We start from the raw sequence: 22,644 nt of genomic DNA on the forward strand, positions 1-22,644 counted from the left end.
ACATTTACAAAACTCTAGTTTGCTTCATGACAGGCTTTACTATTGTTATTTTAAATTTATATCTCTTAAAAACCTGCTGAAAAATATTTAATGTAGTGTCTTCACCTTGTTCTCAGGGATTAGTTTTTCAGAAGCTGAGCTGAAGTTTATGATTCACAGGAGGTTTCAGACATTATAATAAGACTTAAATTGAAATGAAAATTGTGAACTTATTTTGATCAGCACAAGAGCTTTGAGACAGAAGGGTACCAAATTCTGGGTTACCGTCAACACTTCCTTGATCGGAAGGCCACAACAACCAAGAGATTTTGCTTTCAGTGTTAATTAATTTCATGATAGCAACTACCATCCCAGTGAATCTCTATTAATCTGGCAGTTGGTGTCCACTTTCAAAACCATGTTAGACCTGCAGTATCCCTTCTTATCTTGACTTATTGTGTCAATTCCACAAAATGAAGGCAAAATAACCATTCTATGTTGTAAGTACTATGAATATGTTTGGGGACCAGTTTGCTGTGAATTCTGCAGCTCTCAATCTCCACTGTTTAGTCTGTGAATATATTGTTGGTAAGGTGGAGTTAACCATAAAGAAGGATCGCAAAAGTAGCAAGGTGATTCTCAGTCCCAAGTAACTTCAAGGATTTGAACAAATGGTTAATACATAGATGTTCTTTTCTCCAGAGGTAACCATTTTGATTTTGCACAAATACATTTGGGATGGAAAAATCATACTGTTGAAGTTATTTTATGGATGTATTCACTGAGCAGTTTCTTAAAACAAATGTTAAATGAAAACATTTTCTTTTTATTACAGCAAGAATTAGTGCTATTTGGCTCCCTCAACCGATATTGTACAGTGTTTCTTCAAGTGAACTAGGAGCTTTATGAAGACTGGAAGAACCCAAATGTGAGCACAGGTTAATTATGTTGGATGAGCTCTAGATACATATAAAGTTACTACAGTACTTAAAGTAGCTTCTATTGTATTTTGTTGATGTTTGGTCAGAAATAGATACTTCATTTTAAGAATTGTAAAGACAGAAGTAGTTAATTTAAAAGTCAAACAGTAGCTTATTCCCCCGAGAAACGGCTGAATCATGGAGAAGAATGAGTTCCAAGTCCAGCAGTTGCAACCAAACATCATATCTTTCTGACTATTTAAATGCAAGATGGGTGGTATTGGTTTTTTAGTGAAGCAGTGGGTGTGTAATCCCCCTGTGATCATCTCTGACATAATTCGTGGTGGGACAGCAGAGGAGAGCGGTTTGGTGCAGGTTGGAGATATCATTGTGGCTGCCAATGACAAGCCTCTGGTTGATGTACCTTATGAACACGCTCTGGAGATGCTGAAGAACATAGCCCCAGAGACTTTTGTTGTGTTGATTTTGAGGGGTCCAGAAGGTTTCTCCACTCACCTGGAGACCACCTTCACTAGTGATGGGACACCCAAAACAGTGCGTATTACCAAGCCTTTGGTTCCTGTTACCAAACCAAGTGAGTCACCCATTCAAGGCATCCAAAGCAAAGACAACCTCAAAGCTGAAGATAAAAGGATGAGAGACACCTGTAACCCAGCATCAGAGACATGGGAAAATGAGACCCCACAGAAGTCCAATCCCCTAATTCAGATCAAAGGAATGATGTCTTTAGTTAATGAAAACTCTTTAAAGGGATCAGATGCCTGTTTTACCAACACAAACAACTCGATGAAAGATGGGACAGCTGAGAACGATGAGCTTCTTAAAGAAATTGAACCTGTACTAAATCTGCTGAAGAACAGTAAAAAGCCAGAGAAGTGTGATGCAGAAGTCCAAGTGGACAGGTAAGCAAACGTTACAATTTGGCCCAATTATTTTTCCAGTTTTTTGTTTATTCTGGGAATGGGTATGAAAATGGGCAGGAGCGGCAAAAACCATGTTCTATGATCCTTATGGGGGGAAGGGACAGGAATATGTGATAGTCATGAACATCTTTATAAAGAACATATTTAAGACTTTCCTACAATTAGTGCACTGAAGGAAATTTCTTCAAGTCAATCCCAACGCATCCCTTAATTTTTTTGTTCTACAGAACACAGGGACATGAGGAGGCCATTCAGCACCTCAAGCAAGTTGTTCAATGAAATCAAGGCTAATCTGTATTCTAATTCCATCCACCCAATCTGCCTCCTTATCTCTTCATGCCCTAGGGTACAAAAAAATCCGTCAATCTCAGATTTAAAATGTTTAATTGAGCTAACATCTATTGCTTTTTGTAGAAGAGGGTTCTATATTTCTTCCACACTTTCTCTGAAGAAGTGTTTCCTAACTTCTTACCTGAAGGGAGCTCTGATTTTAACTTTATGTGGAAATTGCAGAGCGACCTGGTCATAATCTTCAAAACCTCCTTAGGTACGTGGGTGGTGCCAGAGGACTGGAGAGTTGCAAATGTTATAAAGTTTTGCAAAAAAGGGAATTGGATAATTACCTGAAGAGAAAAATTTGCAGAGTTACAGGGAATAGACAAGGTGAGGGGGTCTTGCTAAACTGCCCTTGCTGAAGGCAGGCACAGACACGATGGGCCAATCTGCACCATCTTCCATTCTATGATTTTACAATTCCATGTTACCATGACTCCCCCACGTTGGGATAAAAGGTATCCTCCTCCCAATGAACTCTTTTCAAAATCCGATAAACTTCAATCAAATCATTCCTTAACCTTCTATTTTTCAGGGAATACAAACCTAGTTTTTGTAATCCCTCCTCATAATCTAACCCTTGGAGCCCTGGTAACATTCTGGTGAAACTGCACTGCTCACTTTCTAAGGCCAATAGATCCTTTCTAAGTTGTGGAGCCTGAACTGTACACATTACTCCAGATATGATCTAACCAGGACTTTCTATAGCTGTAGCAAATCATTCACCCCATTATATTCTAGCCCTCTAATTATAAAGGCTCATTTAGCCGTTTTGGGTGTTTTTGCACCTGACTGCTACATTTTAATGATCTGCGTAGGTTACCATATAAATATCTTTGGACCTCCACTGTTTCTAACATTTCATCATTTAACAAAATACTTGGATCTATCCTTTTTTTTGGTCCAAAACAGATGAATTTCAAACTTACCTGCGTTGAAATCCATCTACCACAGTTTTGTCAAGCTTTGTAATGTCAAGCTCTTGACTACACTATTTACCCAAAGATTAATCCACCAATCTTTGTGTCATCAGCAAACTTGGATATTTGGTTCTCCATCGTGTTGCTTGGGCCATTAATAAATATAATGTATAGTGAAGTCTCTAGCACAGATACTTGTGGAATCCCCCTAGCCACTTTCTTTCAATGGAGTACAAACCCATTATCCTTACTCTTTACTTTCTGCCTTCTACAGCCTAACCAATCTCATAAGTAGGCCCTCCAATTCCATGAGCTTTCATTTTAGCTAACAGTCTCTTATGTGGAACATGATTTGGAAAATGCGCTGTCCTATTTTAGTGCTTCATATGTTTGTATCAAATTCCTTTCCCACTATTTTAACAGCGGAGTTAACAATCCCATTAAAATTGAGGGCAGAGCAGCTTCATATGAAGGTATGAGGCTTTGTGCAATAATATGACTCAAAATAGTTTCCAGGCTGTTTATTAAACACTAGACAAAGTTTGTCAACCGAAGAAAGCTGACCAATGCATCATATGCAGAAAAAGAATTAAGGCATCTATTGATACATGCCATCGATATGATCAGTTATAAATGGTAATAGAATGTGAGACATCAAAATTATAGATAATGTAGTATCACAGCCTTTTGCTTCACTGCTGAATGTGGTGTTTGTTAGTTACTGTGCAATTAAGAAGTACCTGATTTAATTTTAGAAAAAAACAAAAACAAAATTGCATTAAATATCAGCTGTGCTTACATGTTTTCCAATCATAATATACAGCAATAAGTGCCTTTTTAACAAATGACTAACTGAGACATGTTAATGTAACATCTGTGTTAATTATTTACTTGCTTTCAAATGCACCTCTGCACATAGTCCAGCTTGTCCAAAGTCTGTTGCTTTAAATAATAGAATCCTGATTTGTTGAATTGGACCATTGGCCTTTAACCTCTGGAACATGGGTGCAAGTGCAGAGTGGACTGATAATAAAAATCTTATATCAGCGTACACTTCCTATTGTGCCATTTGACTTCCTGTAGTCACACTTCTGTCAAATTTTTGTGTCAATCTTTTCGTTCATGAATCCCAAGGTGCACATTTGTAATGAAGACTGAATGTCTAATCTTATCACTCTGAGCAATCTGGCCACCAGATTGAACAATCTGGCTAATGGGTTCTGACAAATCTCTCAACATTCTTTTTGAAACACCAAAAAATCAACTACCATCTTTTCTTCAGTAATTGAAATATCTAATGTCCAAAACAAGGATTCAAAAAAATAAAAATACTCAAAAGTGCATACCCACAAATAATAGATTACATTTATCTTCAATTGTTGAATTGTCTTTTGTATTTTTTAATGCCTCCATTAACGTTTTTACTTGAAAACCTCAGGAACTCTCAAAAGTTTGGATTTAGACTTGATACTTATGGCCAGAGCTGTGACAGTTGAATTCTGACTATGTCTGAACATGTGCAAAGTACCCAATTTTCCAGGATCCATCAGTACTGTTCAGCTCACTATAATTAGAAGGATTTTTCTCCTGAGTTTTTTGTAATTTCTGCCAAAAGCTCAATAAAATCAAAAGGTTTATTTTAAAATCAGAGAAGCTGTTTCTCTGTGAATGTATATGTGAGAGAGAAAGCATGAGAATATTCTGAGTGCACACTTGTAGTTGTTGTTTTGTGTTTTATAAACTTTAGAAAGTAAAGTGAGAAAGAGAGAGAGGGAGAGAGAGGAGAGAGAAAGAGATTGCAATCAAAAATAAAAGACTAATTCCCTAGCGCAGTTCGAGGAGATAAATATTTTCAGGTATTACCTGCTAAATGGATTTTACTTTGTTTTTAGACTTTTGCATCTGACTCAACCAGGTCACTCTCAAAATTAAAACTTTAGCTCAGCTGTCCAAAATAAAAGCCCCATGCCTCGTCACCCTCCCACATTCCCCACCACCACCCCATTTGCAATTGCATCATCTAACACACGATTGGATGAATCTGATGTCATGCCTCTTCCACCCATTGAGACCTTGTTCCAAGTGTTTATGACTCATCTGAAATTTATCATGTTAACAATAATCCTTTCAGCAATTTTAACCTGTTGCTCCCTGTCCTAGTATCCTGAAATATGTTTTAGAATCATAGATTCTTACAGCACAGAAGAAGGCTTTTCAGACCATCGTATCATTGAAAACATTTTGAAAGGGCTGTCCAAATTAATCCCATACCCAGCCCTCTTCTCCTAGCAAATTAGTTTCCTTCAAGCCTATTTCCGATTGCCTGTTGAGAATCCCTATGGAATCTGATTCCACTGCCCTTTCAGGCAAGACATTCTAGATCTTAACAACCCTCTGTGTGAAAAACATTTCTCCTCCAGTTAATTTGTCAATTATTATAAATCCACGGCCTTTGGTTACCAACTCACTTGCCAGAAGAAAAAGTTCCTCCCTAATTGCTTTATCAAAACCCCTTATTATTTTGAAAACCACAATTACATTTCCCCTCAAACTTTTCTGCTCCATATGAAGCAATCCCAGCTTCTCCAGCCTCACCACATAACTGAAATCGCATATTCCTGGGAAACCTCCTCTTTATCCTCTCAGGGCTTTAATAACCTATGGAAAATTTGGTGTCCAGCATTGTACACGATACTCCAGCTGAGACCTTTTATTGAATCCTTATCCATAGAAAGTACTTGATAATCTCTTGTTTATTACCTAGAAGATGGAAAAAGATTAAGAAACACCTGCCTGAATCTTGGGACAAAAGAGAGCCCAAAGAATTTACTTTTGCATTCATCATCTTAACTGTGCTTGTGTGTTTTCCGAATTTGTGTCTTTTTAAGCAGCTGACTAGCTGAGTTCTGTTAACATAACACCCTTGCTATTTATTCAATTGCTTTCAAGTGCATTTCTGCACATCTTCCAGCTTTGTTCAATGTTCTGTTGCTTTAAACGATTGCATCCTGATTTATTGATTTGGACTATTGGCTTTTTACCTTTGCAACATCAGTGCCAGTTGCAGAGTGGACTTATAATAGAAATCTTATATCAGCGCAGTTATGCCATTTGACTTCCTGTTGTCACTTTTTTGTGTCAAGCTTTTCGTTCATGAATCCCGAGGTGCACGTTACAATGAAAAATGAATGTCTGATCTTATCACTACACAATCTGGCCACCAAGTTGAACAATCTGACCAATGGGTTTTGACCTCTCACAGTGCCATTTGAAACCCCCCAAAATAAACTACCATCTTTTCTTCATTAATTGAAGTATCTAATGCCTAAAATAAGGATTCAAAAAATAAAAATGCATATAAAATTTCGTAAATAATATGATTACATTTATCTTGAATTATTGAATTGTCTTTTAATGCCTGCATTAAAGATTTTACTTTAAAACCACAGAATCTCTCACAAGACTGGACTTTGACTTGATATTTATGGCCAAAACTGTGACATGGTCGGCTGAATTCTGACTATCATATCTGAACATGTGCAGTGCAGTTAATTTTCCAGGATCTAGTGCTGTTCAGTCCATTATCATGAGAAATAATTTTCTCTTGAGGTTTTTGTAGGCTCTGCCAAAAAAAAACTTGAAGACAAATTCAAAATGTTTATCTTATAATCAGAGAAGCTGTTTCTGTGTAGATGAGTATATGAGAGAGAAAACATGAGAATATCCTGAGTGCACACTTGTTCTAGTATTTGTTTTGTGTTTTATGAACTTTAGAAAGCAAGGGAGAGAGAGAGAGAGACAGAGAGGAAGACTGGAGTCAGAAATAAAAGACCACCTGACAAGTGCATTTTGAGGAGATCACAAGTCTTAGTTTGACTCCTTGATTTGCATGTGCTGACACTGGGATTTGGCATTCAATGTCAGTGATCATGGTTACACAGTTTTATTGAAGTAGTAGAGTGTAAGATTGTCCAGGAACTTTGGTATTTGACAACTGTGGGCAGTTTAACAGTTTGAGGTCACTACAGGCGAATACAGTACAGATGTAGGAAGCTATTTACACTGCGAGGGCTGAATTTTTCAGAAGAAGAATATTGGGAGGCTGCCAGCGTTTACTTCGTCCACACTGTTTATTATTTTGTAGACTGTTATAAGATCCCATGTGTTTTGCTTTCTTTGACGTTTTCTCACAGCCTTGCCTCATGACATAATCCTTTGATACAACACCAATTCTCGTCAATCCTTGATAATCTCTATCTGTCATTAACCAACTCTTCATTGCATATTCTTCATTTTCCTCATTTTCAGATGAACATTTCCATCACATAGTAATAATTTTCAACAATATCTCTGGCACAGTCCTAGGTAGCTGATTATAAGACAAAATAAAACCGATCGACACATTGGATGTGAGGCCTGTTTAGAAAAATAGTAAATAAAATGGATTGTTTAATTGATAGGGGTGTTAGCATATGACCTACCCAAGTGTGACCCTTCTTAACTGTAAAATTAGCTATTTTTGTCACAGTCATTCTGGTCCATTATTTATTTTCAGCTCCATGACCAATGGCTCTAATAACAGCAGGCCAACTCCCAGTGCACAGTTATACATCCTATAGTCAGCTTTTCTCAGCTTAGTCCAACATCATCAGGCAGGAGCTCAAAGGGTGAGCTATAGGTTGTTGTGAGGAAGAACTGATTTTATGTCTAATTAAGATCCATACTCATTGATAAACGTGTTTAGTTCTTTTCGATTTGCCATATTTAAGATGTCACTTTTGATTTATTTGGTAATCACATGCATTATTGTATAGTATTGATGTATCACAAAAAATATTCTGGTGATTGCATCAAGGTATAAAATTCGGACAGAAATCACTGGTTAGAGACTATTGTATAAATTGAAGTGATGTGGTAAATATAACTGTGCTCTTGGTGCTCATCTCACTTCATCTGATTCCTTTTACGACCAAGCATTGATTTGGCTTCTTTATGCTATATTGTGCCATTTCTCTCTCTCTCTCTCTCTATGTCTTCCTCTGTCTCCCTCTCTCTCTCCCTCAGTCTCTGTTTTTCTGTCTCTCACTAGATTGGGAAAAACCCATTGGGGCAATCAAGCCCACTCTTTCCACACATAGTACAACCATTTACCCACTTGAGAAAAACACATGAAGCCCGAGAAGAAAGAGATGAAAAAAGGGATAGGATTTCCATAGGGATTTTCTTGATCTCTTTGGGATACGGTTAGTTGAAACCCCAGTGAGATGGCATGAATAGCATATATATATATTATATATATTATATATATATATAGATATATACACACACATGCCAAAGAAATTGTATTGAAGTACAGTATTAAGTTTGTATTCTCCCATGAATCATTGATGAATTGGAAAAGGTGTATAAGTCTGTTTTATTATCAATGAAGTATTAAAAAATAATGTTCACCTACAGGGATGAGGTAAGCCAGCAGTGTTTGCAACCTCAAGCCAAGAATGACCAAGTGTTTTATGATCTATGGAAAAATGAAAATATGCCAACAGTTCTTCCTAACCCTTATTCTGAACAGGTAAGAGAATTTACTGCTAACACTGGCTGACATCACAAATACATTAAATATCAAACAATAAAGATCTGTTTGGTAACAAAAATGGCATTAAGTAAGCACTTGGATCATTCCTGATTAATTAACAGTTAGTATTTTATTGATACATTTTAAAAATATGCAATGTTCAAAATTGGAAACATCAATTAGAAAGTATTTGATCCAGTTGATTGCAGCGTGGAAATAAGCTTCGAGGAAAAGTATTTCATTATTTTAACACTCCCATTCTTTTACTAGATAAGTGCAGTGAGTTACACAACCTGAATCTTAACTAAAGGACACTATAATTCTTTTTCAACGCTAAAACAGAAAATGCTGGAAAAAGTTCAGCAGGCCTAACAGCATCTGTGTTAATGTTTCGAGTCCGCATGACTCTTCTTCAGTCATACGGACTCGAAAGGTTAACTCTGCCTTTCCCTCCACAGATGCTGTTAGACCTGCTGAGTTTTTTTCCAGCATTTTCTGTTTTTGTTTCAGGTTTCCAGCATCCGCAGTATTTTGCTTTTATTATAATTCTTTTTGGCGTCCATGGGCTAGAGAGGGGGAAAATAATCAGCCAGAGCCATTGGTTCTGATCACCAACCAATGACTGAGTGCACATGTGTACATCACATGAGGTTATGATTGGATTCAGCTGCTACATCATGGTGGAGTAGTTTATTGTCACTCTGGCTGGGATTTGCAGGCGGGACCTATCGTGGGCAGGAACGAAAAATTTGGAGAGCCAGCCATAGGCCCATTGACTTTCGGTGACACCAGAAAACACCGGCCACTGGTGGGTCCGGAAAATACAGCCCCTGTGTCCCGACTCATACACTTTAATTGGGCATTTGGGTGAGATAGCAGGGCATGGTCAGCATTTATTCAGCCAGTGATGTCTTTAAGAATTGGGAGAAAAGGTAGAAATTTGGGGAAAAAAACAAGTTTTTCAAATCATTGTTAATCCAATGGCAAATAGAAACTTTAAAAAAACTAAGTTGAAGCCTTTTATTCTGGGTAAGGACATAGCTTGGAAATTTGCCAACTGTCTGAAGCCTCCCACCAGCATTGCAAATGGGAGGCGACTCGGCTTCAGTGGGCAACAGGACACAGCAAGGCAAAACCCTGCTGGTGGCCATGCAGCCCACCCACAAGAGGAATCGACAGTGCTGGTAGCTCAGCAGCCTCCTAGCTAATGGTGGCTATTGCTGCGGCTGCAGCTCTGAGGAAAATGTGACTTAATGGCTGAGGCAGCCTTGAAGAGGAATAATCGGGGTTGGGGTTGCCAGGGGCCAGGCATGGTCATCACAGAGTGCAGGTGGTGCCATTGCCGTGGAGGCAGCCATACCCACCAAGGGCCCCGCCGTGGGCCGTGGAGTGTCCAAAAAGAAAGCCACCTCCACACCAGCTGGCATGTGGCAGTGGGACCCCTGAAGTGGACAAAATGCAGTTGGAGACAGGAAAAGACCCTGAATTGGCAAGTTAAGTGGCTCAATTGGGCTCCGTGCAGGTTGCCATTCTGCCAGATTTCCTGCCACTGGCAAAATGACATGGTGGCAGGAAGACACCAGGCATGAGTCTGATGCCTTCATGCGCCATTTTGCCAGCCTTCCCAGCCTGTTCGTCAAGGGGCCGTTAAATTGCAGCCGTAATGAGAAGTTAGAGCATTGCTTTACTTGACTGCTCGTTGGTTTGCTATCCTGCTATTAGTGAGGTTCCTTTTAAAATCTCAACTGATCTGACCTGCAAGAGATTGGTGCTACTGAACTACACAGCTGATAATGTCCTGTGTTGCAGTCATTGGCCGGGATTTTCTGGTCCCGCCCACATGGAAATCATCTGGAAAACGGGCCGAAAAACTTGACAGTTGACATCGGGCGCGAATTTTGCTGTGGGACTGGAAATCCTGACCATTGTCTGCCCTTTCTCCACCAGACTATTATTTCGACAAACATTCCTGAGAGTCAGTTGAACTTGTAGCATTAAATGAAAAACATGCCAAGATACTTCACAGGATCATTATAAGACAAATGTGACACCAAGCCGAATGAAAAGATATTTGGACAAGTGACCAGCATGTTCAAAGTGATAGGTTTAATTGGAATACGTAGACAGGCAGAGAGATTTCAGGATGAAAATCCAAAGTTAGAGGTTAGGCCGCTGAAGGCACAACTGCCTAATGATGGACCAATAAAAATCGGGGATGTGCAAGAGGCTTTAAGCACATGAAATTGTCTTTCTTGAGTGCCTTGAACTGCAAAACAAAATATGCAAAGAATATTTTGGCAACCCCAGACAGTAACAACTGGCTGTAACTGTGTTTTTCCAGCAGTTTCTTAGATACATACCTAAGGAAAGTACCCTTGTGCTGAATGTCAATGTAACCAATCTCTTCAAATTGGCATTTCTTTTGTTTTTATTTAACTTCATTTGATCCTTACAACACAAACATATGCAATAGGAGCAAATGTAGGCCATTCGGCTCCTTGAGCCTGTTCTGCTGCCATTCACCAAGATTATGGCTGATCTGTTTGTGTCTCAAATGCACATTCCAACCTACCCCTGATAACCTTTGATTCCCATGCCTAGCAAAAATCTATCTACCTCCGCCTTAAAACTATTCAATGACGTCACCTCCACTGCCTTCTGAGGCAGAGAGTTCCAAAGTCGCATGACCCTCTGAGAGAAAAAAAATTCTCCTCATCTCTGCCCTAAAAGGGCGACCCCAAATTTTAAAACTGTGCCCGCTAGTTCTGGACTCAGCCACATGAGGAAACATCCTACCCACGTCCACCTTGTCAATACCGTTCAGGATCTTATATACTTCAATCAGTAATATTGCAAATTCTTTGCAAAAATTATTCAAATTCAAAGCTTTAAATCAGCTTAAATGTAAAGTGTTGCTCATTGTCCCTGCTTAAAGAGAACTAAATTCAGAAACTTAAGGCTTTCATTTCCAGCTGGTTATCCCAGTTCTGATTACCTGTATAACATAATAAAGTCAATACAATTACAGCTTATATTAGTTACATTTAAATTATCTGTCAGCCTGATTATCTGCTGGAATGTTTTCCGGACAGGGGATATCAAAAATAAATAACGCTTCTTTTCCTGTTTGCAGTGTATTTGTTTATCTTCATCTCCGTACCTCTCATTTTCATTATCCACCAACAGCCTCCATAATGGTGGATGATGGGGTCACTGTAAATGCTAACTTGAGAAAGAACTCTCCTACTCTGTGACTACCCTGAATAGTCTTACTAAATCATAGATCATTTTCCCGATTTGCCAAATTATTTTGTAATGTCATCTCATGTATGCTAGACACATTAGCTCCCTGGGTTTTAACCACTTACAGACACCAGAATTAAAACCTTTATTTCACCTGCCTCATTCCAGATTTGAACTGTATTCCTACAGTGGAAAATACTGACTCATTTTACCCAGACCGCCAAATTTTAAGAAGTTAATCTATGTGTCTGTGTTGGTACCATACAGGGAAAACTCTGATTCCCTTTTAACGTCATGTTATTTGGTAACTTTGCTGTGCATTTACACATACTGATTTCAACAAGCTGTTGTAAACTAAAGTGAATGGTTAATTTATTTCAGATAATCCCATCCGGGGGAGCGTCACCTATGAAAAGTTTGTCAAATGGCAGTCCATCCAAATGTCCCCGTTTTATTAAGATAAAGAACTGGGAAACAGGCGCTGTTTTAAACGACACATTGCATCTGAACTCTGGAACAGTAAAGGTCAGCTTTTCAGATCTTCAAATTGTGGCCTTTGCTGGCAACTTTTGAGCATTTTAATGCAGATAAGTGTGTTACGGTTCCAGAAAATGTTCAACATGTTTTGTGCTTGCAGGCAGCTGGCTGTACAGAACAGATTTGCATGGGATCAATTATGATGCCAAATCAGCAAGTAAGAAAACCCAATGAATCCCGAAAAAATGAGAAGCTACTTCCACTGGCAGCAGACTTTATTAACCAGTATTATACGTCCATCAGAAGGCAATTATTTAATTTACACCTGTTTAAAATGATCTTACCTGATTCAAATTTCAATAATTAGATTAAGTAAAATTCTCTTGAGGAGTCACATGCTTGTATACTTTGGGTAACTCACCGGTCGACTGTCCACAGTAAACTGGGCCAATCTGTTAATGGGTAGAACAGCTGGAGGTGCTCAAAAAAGAATGTAACCTGATACGGAACCAGTTTTTACCCCTAAAGGGAAATAGCTTTATTTGCCAAAACTATGGGTGACTAAAGAGGTAAGGGTCAAAATAAAACTAAAAGAAAAAGCATTCAAAAATGTAAAAACTAGCATAGACCATGGCAAATGGAACTTTTGTCTCCCAAGTAAACATTCAGTTATATTGGGTGCTATTTATTACAAGTATAAAGTTCTTTGTTTTACACTGTAGGCATGAGTCTAAGGCCCACCTTCAGAGGATCGAGGAGGTGACAAACAAAATTGAAACAACTGGCACTTACCAGTTTAAAGATACCGAGCTAATTTATGGGGCCAAGCATGCCTGGCGAAATGCTACCCGCTGTATTGGGAGGATCCAGTGGTCTAAGTTGCAGGTATTTGCCAAGGATTGTATGAGAATAGTGCTATCACAAATGGAGGTGTAAAGAGCAGAGAAAGGCGAATGCAATACAAAAAGAATGCCAAATTTATTTTTCAATCTTTAGGTGTAATTTTATTCTTTCATGGGATGTGGGCATGGACATCAGTGGCAAGGCCAGCATTTGTTCCCCATCCCCAATTGCCCTTGAACTTAATTGCCAGGCCATTTCAGGGGGCAGTTAAGAATCAGCCAGGTTTGGAGTCACATGTAGGTGAGAACTCGGTAAGCATTGCAGGTTTTCTTGAATGAAGCAGAAGGGCTTTTATGGCAATTGATGACAGTTTTGTGGCACTATTACTGAGACTAGCATTCAATTCCAGATTTTATTGATTGAATTTAAACTCCAGCAGCTGCCGCATTGTGGTTTGAACACATGTCTCCAGAGAATTAGCCTGGGTCTCTGAATCGCTAGTTCAGTGACATTGCCACTATGCTACCAACTCCCCCTAGTGTATAATGGATGATAGTGGATTTTACATTTCAATTGATTTTTATTTCCATCAAGGAGGCTGCCAACTTGCGATAACTTGTTTTACACTAACGCCCTAAGTCAAGATCTATCCTGACGAGTTTCCACCAATTGATAAATAAGACTCAATTACCAAGACGACAACTAAAATAATATGATCCTGTAGAGATACAGAGGACATGTGTGAATAATTTTAACTTAAAAAAACACTATGTTGCAAACGTACAGTAGAATTGCCAGCATCTGAAAGAGAAAGATTTTTATGTGGAATTCTTTAATGGTTCTAGTTGGGGGCCTCATTCAAGGGATTAGCTCATCTTTCTCTAACAAATGCTCATTACCCTGTGGATGTTATTTCAGAAATATAACCAACAGGTGGAAATGGGTAACTCCAGACCGGATAATCTTTTCCTTTCGAACACTGCAGAATTTAACCAGCATTACTGTAAGATTCTGAAATTGCACCTAAAGCCATTAATGGGATTTCTCTATCATTCAGAAGCATCCTACAGCTCTGTGTTTTTATAGTACTACGTGCTATGTACTGGATATTATGTTGGTTCGGGAACACGGAATAATATTATAGAAGAAAGAAGACAAATTTGAAACAGCGGAAAATAGTACTTGAAAATAAAATAATAGCATCTGATAGATTGCCTTTTTATGAGTCCGCTAATTTTGCTGTAATGTTTGCAGGTTTTTGATGCCCGTGACTGTACCAGTGCTCATGGAATGTTCAACTATATTTGTAATCACATCAAATATACAACCAACAAGAGGAATCTCAGGTCAGTGCCATGGGAGTTCATTTCATTGCTCAACTTTATCTGAGGATCCATGCATAGCTAGAAAATTAGTCAGAGTCATAACTATTGGAATAGAAATTATATTGTACAATATCGCCCCGCAAAATTACAAACTTGTATGATATTGCTTTGTCAACAATTTAACAGACACCTTCACCATTTCTAAATAAATAGCATTATTACTGGCTGAGTATTTTTTAATCCTGCAATTTATTGTTCTGATCTTCCAAAGATATCAAGTCACACTGCAGTGAAATATTTCATTCTTCAGAACAGGCATTCTTCATTTTTCAAGATAATATTTCATTCTTCAATATAAAATTACATTTGTGAGCCGAGATCATTGACCAGGGAACTGAACTACGCACACCATGCAATGTAATTAAGCAATGTTTGGAGAAGTAGGAATTCTTCTCAGCATTATTATGTATACAGTTTGCACAATTCCAATTAGATTTCCCCGTTACTTTAGCCATGTGAGTAGCATATCAGAGTACTGATCTCCATTCCTATTGCATATGACAAGAATGGTCCAAGAACAGTTACAGAGTATCAAGCACTGCGCACAGTCCTTGCAATCTCCTGGGGCAGAATATTGCGCTTGGCATGCGGGAGTGCACCTGACATGCCTGAGTGTAAAATGACGCGCAATGACGTTGGGCGTGCATCCTGACATCATCGCACAGTCTTGTGACATTCCGTTTGGCGAGGGCATGCCGGAATCAAATGCGCACCCGCCGATAATTAAAAGGCCTATTAAGGCCATTAACAATCTAATTAAATTCAAATTTACGCTGCCCACCCAACCTTATGGTTGGTGGGCAGGCGAAAAGGCCAAGCGGCCTTTACATTTTTTAGGAAACCTCATCCACAAGTGGGATGAGGTTTCCTAAAGCAAATAAACATTAAATAAAAACTTTATTTTTGAATTAAAAACAAGTCCCAGCTCATGTGACTCTGTGACATGAGAGGATATGTTTTATTAAATTTTTATTCTCTTCATTTTTTTTTTACACGGTGCTTCAATCTCCCTGAGGCACGGAAGAGCTCTTTCTCGCGCATGGGTGAACTGTGCACTAGGCCCGGTTCTCTGTCCTCCCCCCGACCTCACGGGCAATGCTCAGCACTACTGCTTGCAATCCACGCAGGGCGCACCTTAATTGGCCCACCCGCATGACATCACGGTGCGGAGCCAATTGCAGGCAATGGTTGACCCCGCCCGCCCCTGCCGAGCACCCCCACCAAGGGAAAAATCCTGTCCCTTATCTCCCCAACTTCCTAAGCTGGTATTCATTTTACCTATCGGAGAAGGATGAAAGGCTGAGTGAATCCTATTGGCGCCCTGTGTCTTATGGTTCAGCACTCAGCCAACTGAGCAGGTGGTTTTATAGAGGTTTTATCTTATTCTACAATCTAGACAATGTTTCATTTTTAGAATACATGTCTGCATTTTGTTAATTTCCTACTCAAATCCAAATTGATAGAAAACTCTAAGCTTGGATTTAAAAACAACATTTTAACATTGCTCAGGCTCATGTTAGTAAATGTGAGAACACATCCATCTTTCATTAAATACATTGTTCAAGAATGTGATCTTTAAAACTTTTTGTGTGGTTAGTTAAATGATAATACTTCCCTCCCTGGTTCTCATGTTAGCTGTTATTGTTCACGGTTCTCTCTCCTCAGTTTCTGTCTCTCTCCCTTTTTCAAATCTGTTGTCATTACTCCTCTCCCCAAAAAGCCAACCCTTCACCCCTCCATCCTGGCAAACTAGCACTCCGTCTCCAACCTCCATTTCCTCTCCAAAGTCCTTGAACATGTTGTCACCTCCTAGATGTGTGCCCCACTTTATTGGAATCCCTCCAACCAGGGTTCCACCCCTGCCCACATTAGATACACAAAATAAATCTACTCTCTACTCATGCCAGAGCTGTAATCTAAAACCAAATTGCCATTGTTTTCTTTAACTTCAGGTAACTCTCATGACTGTATGAACAATATACTTTCTACCAAGGTCGTGTAGTTTCATTGTGCAGCTGTTAAGATGCCACTGACAGTGGTAAACTATCCCTCCTCATCCATCCCAACCTGTCTGCAGCCTTTGTCACGGTTGATCACACTGTCCTGCTCCAACGCCTCTCCATCGTCATCTAGTTGGGTACAACTGCATTCACATTGTCCCATTCTCCTCTATATAACCATTTACGATCAGTCCATGGCTGAGGTCCCCCAATTTGGTAACTTCCCAAAGGGACCCCCAATTTGTTATGCCTGCGGGTGAGGAGGAATAAGCTGGCTCCCCTTCTTTATTCAACCCTCTTGGTTTGTTGCAACAAGGTCCCTTCCCTCATGGATAGCTTTTCCCCAGTCCAAATGTATTTATGTTTTAGAAGGAGCCAATTTAACCAGACTTTCTTGAGTCAAAGAGTAAGTTTATTACCTACTAAAAACCTGAGAAAAAAATTATAAAAATGCAACACACATACACACAGATCAGAAATGAGAAGTTGAATCCAAAAATAAAACTTAAAAAGGATCTACGAATCCGTCTTTGGCTTGTCCGTGAGGCATAGATGGTGAAACGTTGCAGCCGTTAAGTTGGGTGATCCCGATAGAGCTGACTTTGGCCGTTTAGCAGTTGGTTTAGGGATAGTTGGTTCTGCAGGTTCACTGAAGAAAATGTCCTATTTCGATTGTGGCTTTGCTGACTTGCCCCTAGCAACAGAGAGAGAGGAGACAGCCTTTGCTTACAAGCTGCAAAGGGGTGCTAGTCGATCTTCTTCTGCTGTGACTCTCACTAACAGACACTAGCACACCAGAATGAGATCTGCAGCTAGCTTTTTAACCCCTTTCCTTGTGTACTCCTAGAAGGGAAAAAAACAAGCATGCCTTTGGTCCAGTGTCTGGTTTCTTTTAACTCAGACCATTTCGATGTTCTGGGGTATAGCTCAACAGGAGATGGTTTGTATATTTTACTGAGAAGTGGCAATCAGTCTCCATTGTCTCTGCAACCACAGGAGATTACGATTCACTCTTTTGCATTTCATCTCTTTCTTTCAAGTGTTTCTGTCTGAAGTGGTTGTGACACCTTTTTAGGTACGACATTCCAGGTTCTCTCTGGACTAGCTGGTCAGGTATAATCCACATAGGAATTTTACAGGAAGTGGATTACAAAGATAAAAAAAAATAAAAACAACAAACACAGTCACACATGCATTCTTTCTTCTAGCCTTGATCAATATTATCTTTTCAGTTTTAACTGGATCACTTTAAGTTCTGGACAGGGGTTTGGGTACATTCATTTTTCTTATAGTCATCTCTGGTCAGTAATCTTGTGTCCGTCCCTTGCTTTGATGCTGAGTTAAATATCTTCAATGGGGTTTGGATGTATTACCTGAACTGTTAGCTCCCAAATTGCTAAGAATAGCCAAGCTTCTCTGGGAGCTTTTTAAGTGTCTTTGGGCCACTTCAAAGACTCTCATAAGTTGCTCCCGGAACGCTGTTGCATAGCCTAACATGGAGAGTTGCTCCTCCTGCTCTAAAAGCCTCTCCTAGATTAGTTTCAGCGGACCTCACACTTGGTGCCTGTAAACTAATTCAAACAGAGTAAAACCCGGTGGACTCATTGGGTGAGTCTCTGGTACTAGTCTCATACCGTCTTTCACAAAGGCTGTTACTATGCGAATTTGATTGGCTGCTGTGCTGAGCTGTTCTTGTCAGATTTAACTCTTTGCCTACATCTATAACCCATGAATTTACTGGGTCAAACCCAGGCACTGTTACAGGTCTAATTGTCACGAGGCTAGTGGGTCGTGCTGTGACTTCCACCTCCTGTAGGGATTCTGGTTCTGGTATTTCACTTTTAGCGAGTTTTCATCAACACCGTTCTGGCTGAGGTCTAAAGCTTGTTTGGTTTCATCTGCTTCACCAGGGCTAACCCCTGTGTGGGTTTCCCTGCTATTCTGCTTGTGATTTCCACACAATTTGCCTACTTTAGGGTAGACTCTCCTCTCTTCCTTTTTTGCCTTAGGAGGGAGTATTCCTCTAATTGTCCCACGCACTCGGCTGCCCTCAGGGCTGAGGTTTAGCACCTGTTGCACTGCTCTGCAGCTCATCAACTAGATGAGGCATGCCCCTCACCATCTGCATGTCTACTTGGGACCCTCCCTGTTCTCCCTCTAAAGTTGGAAAAGTGGTGTAGTTTAGCCAGACCTCCTGCTCATCCCGCAGGGATGCAGGTTTCTTTCTTTTTAAATTAGCTGGCTGGGTCTGGGGCCTTTCTGTGCCCCTATTTATCTCCAGGGAGAAGGGTTTTGCTAGCCCCTCATTGGCTGCATCTCCTCCAACCTTTCCCACTCCCATCCCAGCCTTTTCTCTTCCCCTGGCTCCTTGGCTGAATATGGCCCACCTGTTTTGGATGCCTGGGAGTTAACTGCAGCACTTGCTTCTCCTTTTGGGTGGCGGCAAGCGTGGGCTTGTTCACAGGGTAATGACTTCCCCAATGTAGTCACTGTAGGGGTGGGCCAGTCCCTATTCGGTCCCATGTCCTCTAGGGTACCCTGGCTCACATGGTTAGCTTTTACTGCTCTGCCATGAGGCTCATTGACTCTGTGAGGCAGCTCCCTCACTTTTAGTTTCTCTGTTTGGGGACTCCCCTCGTCCCCGTCTATATCTGCCATGAAGCTATTGATCAAACAGAACATTGGTTCAATAGCATTCGCCATTGTTTTGGGAATTTGCGTTCCCCATAACCTGTTCCACATCTCCTGGGACATTATGGCCTCCAAGTGAATGTTCGGCTCCTGCCATACTCCCTTGTGGCTCTTCAACTGAGTGAGGCATGCCCCTCACTATCTGCTTTTCTGTTTGGGAACTCCCCTTGTCCCCGTTAAAATCTGCCATGAAGCTATTTGTCAAAAAGATCTTTGGCCCTACCCTATCCTCCTTTTTAACCATTACAGGTCCCTCATGGACCTTCTTTACTACTGCTGGTCTAACTTTGATCCTTTTAACTCGCTCAGGTTCTACCTTGTTTCTTTGTACTTCTGCAGGCCTGTTTCTGGCCCTTTTACCTTCTCGTGGCTCTGCAGCTGCGCGTGGCACCTCTCTTCTTCCTTGTCTTGCAAATCCCCTGGCTTCTGTTTAATTCTGCAAAAAAATGTACCGAGTAACTTAATTTCCAGGTCATCCTTTTCGTCCAATTTAAATTCCACCGGACCCTCGGTAACTACAGACCTAACCTTGGCCGTTTTAAATTCAAGAAGCTGTTTCTTAACTACTCCAATCCTCACTGAACACTTCCCAGCTCTCTGCCTCTCAGCAGACTTTGAGTGCCTGTTCCCTTTGATTGCAAGTAGCCCTTGCCGAGCTGCTCCAGCTCTAACAGGATCTATTGCCCCCTTAAAGGCCTCTGAATCATTCTGGATTCCCTGTATTTCTACAGATCCCGGCTGGCTTCCTCCAGCCCTTTCAGCTTCTTTTGACTGCAGAGATTGTTCCTGACTGCTTGGGAGTATTATTTTACCGGATGCCTTGGAGGCCTCTATCTCTCTTTCCAGTTCATGCAACCTTCTTTGGAAAACTTCCTCCCTTTCCCTTTCTCTCTCCTGCCTCTCTTTCCATTCCCTTTGGAAAGCTTCCTCTTCTTCCCACCTCTCTCTTTCCATTTCCTTTTTCTCTCTTTCCCTTTTCCTCTTTCTGTCCTGAAATTCTCTCTCATCTCTTTCTCTTCTTCTCATCTCAAGTTCTAATGCTTGGAACTCGAATTCTTTTTGTTCCTGATCTCACTGCGTTCTCAGCAATTCTACTTCTTTTCGTACTCTTGCCTTACATTTGTGACATTATGTTCCGGCCACCCTCAGTAATATTAGACATCTCATCTGAGGGAATCTCTAGTCCTGAGTTAGCTTTTTTAACTCTTCGAGGGACAGAATTTTTAAATCCTCAAAAGTTACTTCCCCTTCTCCTAGAAAAGCATTGGCATCAAATGTAGACATTTCTACACTTCAGAGGTACAGACTCAAGAAAATTTTTTTGCAGCTTTTTTAAAATTGCTTTCAAAGTAACAACTTACTTTCCCATCTCTAATCCTTTTGTTTCATCTGTGGGTGCTTTCTGGCACCGAGCCCCCAATTTGTTACGACCGGTCCCCGGCTGAGGTCCCCCAATTTGTTAACTTCCTGAATGGGACCCCCAATTTGTTATGCCCACGGGTGAGGAGAAATGAGCTGGCCCTCCTTCTTTATTCAAGTCCCTTGGTTGATTGCAGCAAGGTTAAATTAAAAGGGGCCCTTTCCCTCATGGATACCTTTTCTCAGTCCAAATATATTAATGTTTTAGAAGGAACCAATTTAGCCAGGCTTTCTTAAGTCAAATAAAGAGTGAGTTTATTAGTTGCTAAAAACCCAAGAAAAAATAATAAAAACACAACACATATACACAAAGATCAGAAATGATAAGGTGAGTCCAAAAATAAAAGTTAAAAAAGATATACGAATCAACCTTTGGCTTGTCTATGAGGTGTAGATGGCTCAACGTTGCAGTCGTTAAGTTGGGTGATTCTGGCGGAGCTAACTTTGGCAGTTAAGCAGTTGGTTTGGAGACACTTGGTTCTGCCTGTTAGCTGAAGAAGCTAACCCATTTCCTTTGTTGACTTGCCCCTAGCAACAAAGGGAGAGGAGAGAGCCTTTGTTTACAAGTTGCAATGGGGTGGGTTGATCTTCTTCTGCTGTGACTCCCACTAGCACACACTAGCATGCCAGAATCAGAACACACAGATCAGGTCTGCAGGTGGCTTTGTAACCCCTTTCTTTGTGTATTCCTGGAAGGGAAAAAACAATCATGTCTTTCACACAGAGCCTGTTTTCTTTTAACTCAGATCATTTCCATATTCTGAGATATAACTTAACAAGAGATGGTTTTGGATGTTTTGCTGAGATGTGGTAATCAGGCTCCATTGTCTCCACAACCACAGAAGATTAAAGTTCAGTCTTTTGCAATTCATCTCTTCCTTTCAAGTATCTCTGCCTGAAGTAGGCCTTGACACCTTTTACGTGCGATATTCCAGGTTCCTCTCTGGACTAGTCGGTGTAGCATAATCCACATAAGAATTTTCCAGAAGTTGATTACTTTACATTCTCACCAGCTTTTGCTTGTATGTCTTTTTAAAAACCACGGGGCAGAATGTTCCCATCAGCAATTTGGGGGCGGGGCCCGCTCAGCAACGGGAAAATGATGCAGGATGATGTCGGGAGGAACTCCCAACGTCATCCCGGCTCATTTCACTATTGTGGAAGGCGGGCGGACAGCGAAATCAGCTGTCTGCCTGCACACCTGTCAATGGCCAATTAAGGCCATTGACAGGATCATTAAGCTTGTTAAATGCCCTGCCCATCCAACCTTAAGGCTGGCGGGCAGGCCTGGAGCTCCAGCGGGCTTCTGATAATACATGAAACCTGATCAACTGGCGGGATGAGGTTTCATGTCCATTTTTAAAAACTTCAATAAAGTTTATGTACTTCTTATTAACATGTCCCATCTCGTGTGACATTGTCACATGAGGGGAACATGTTAATAATTTTAATATTTTTCTATTTTCAAAGATTTTTATACGGTCAGTAATCTCCCTGAGACAGCACTTAGTCTCAGGGAGATGTGCGCTCTTTTGCGCGCATGCACGAAGGAGCGCACTTTGACAGATGGGGAATCCCTCCTGCCCCACACAGGAAGCACATAGCACTTCCTGTCAGGCAGGCCGCTGGGCGGGCCTTAATTGGCTCGCCCACTCAAAATGGTGGTGGGCCCCGTTTCAGCGGTAAAGTTTGGCTGACCACCCACCGCCGAGCCGGTTGTGCCCGCCCGCCCATCAAGGTAAAAATTCTGGCCCACATGTCTTCCTTAGAAGTTCAATATACCCGTAAGTAATTTGGGGCTGTATTCCAATGTCGTGGCAAACCACAGTCAGAGAATCACCTGCAATGGCTTCTTTTCTCACTCCTGTACTGTCACCTCTGGCATCCCACAAGGATCTATACTTGGCCCCCTCCT

At 40.6% G+C, this 22,644-nt stretch overlaps 1 protein-coding gene across 1 annotated transcript in view; it reads left to right on the forward strand.

Annotated features, from left to right (window-relative positions):
- The first annotated feature begins 1,097 nt into the window (after positions 1-1,097).
- LOC144687205 (nitric oxide synthase 1-like) overlaps positions 1,098-22,644 on the forward strand; it is a 79,749-nt gene continuing 58,202 nt past the window's right edge. The window contains 6 exon segments of the mRNA XM_078552967.1: positions 1,098-1,822; positions 8,554-8,668; positions 12,296-12,439; positions 12,552-12,697; positions 13,114-13,276; positions 14,489-14,580. Of these exon segments, the coding sequence (XP_078409093.1) occupies positions 1,098-1,822; positions 8,554-8,668; positions 12,296-12,439; positions 12,552-12,697; positions 13,114-13,276; positions 14,489-14,580 (1,385 nt within the window).

This window comes from Cetorhinus maximus, chromosome 12 (assembly GCF_964194155.1).
Source record: "Cetorhinus maximus chromosome 12, sCetMax3.hap1.1, whole genome shotgun sequence".
In the NCBI taxonomy this organism is placed as follows: domain Eukaryota; kingdom Metazoa; phylum Chordata; class Chondrichthyes; order Lamniformes; family Cetorhinidae; genus Cetorhinus; species Cetorhinus maximus.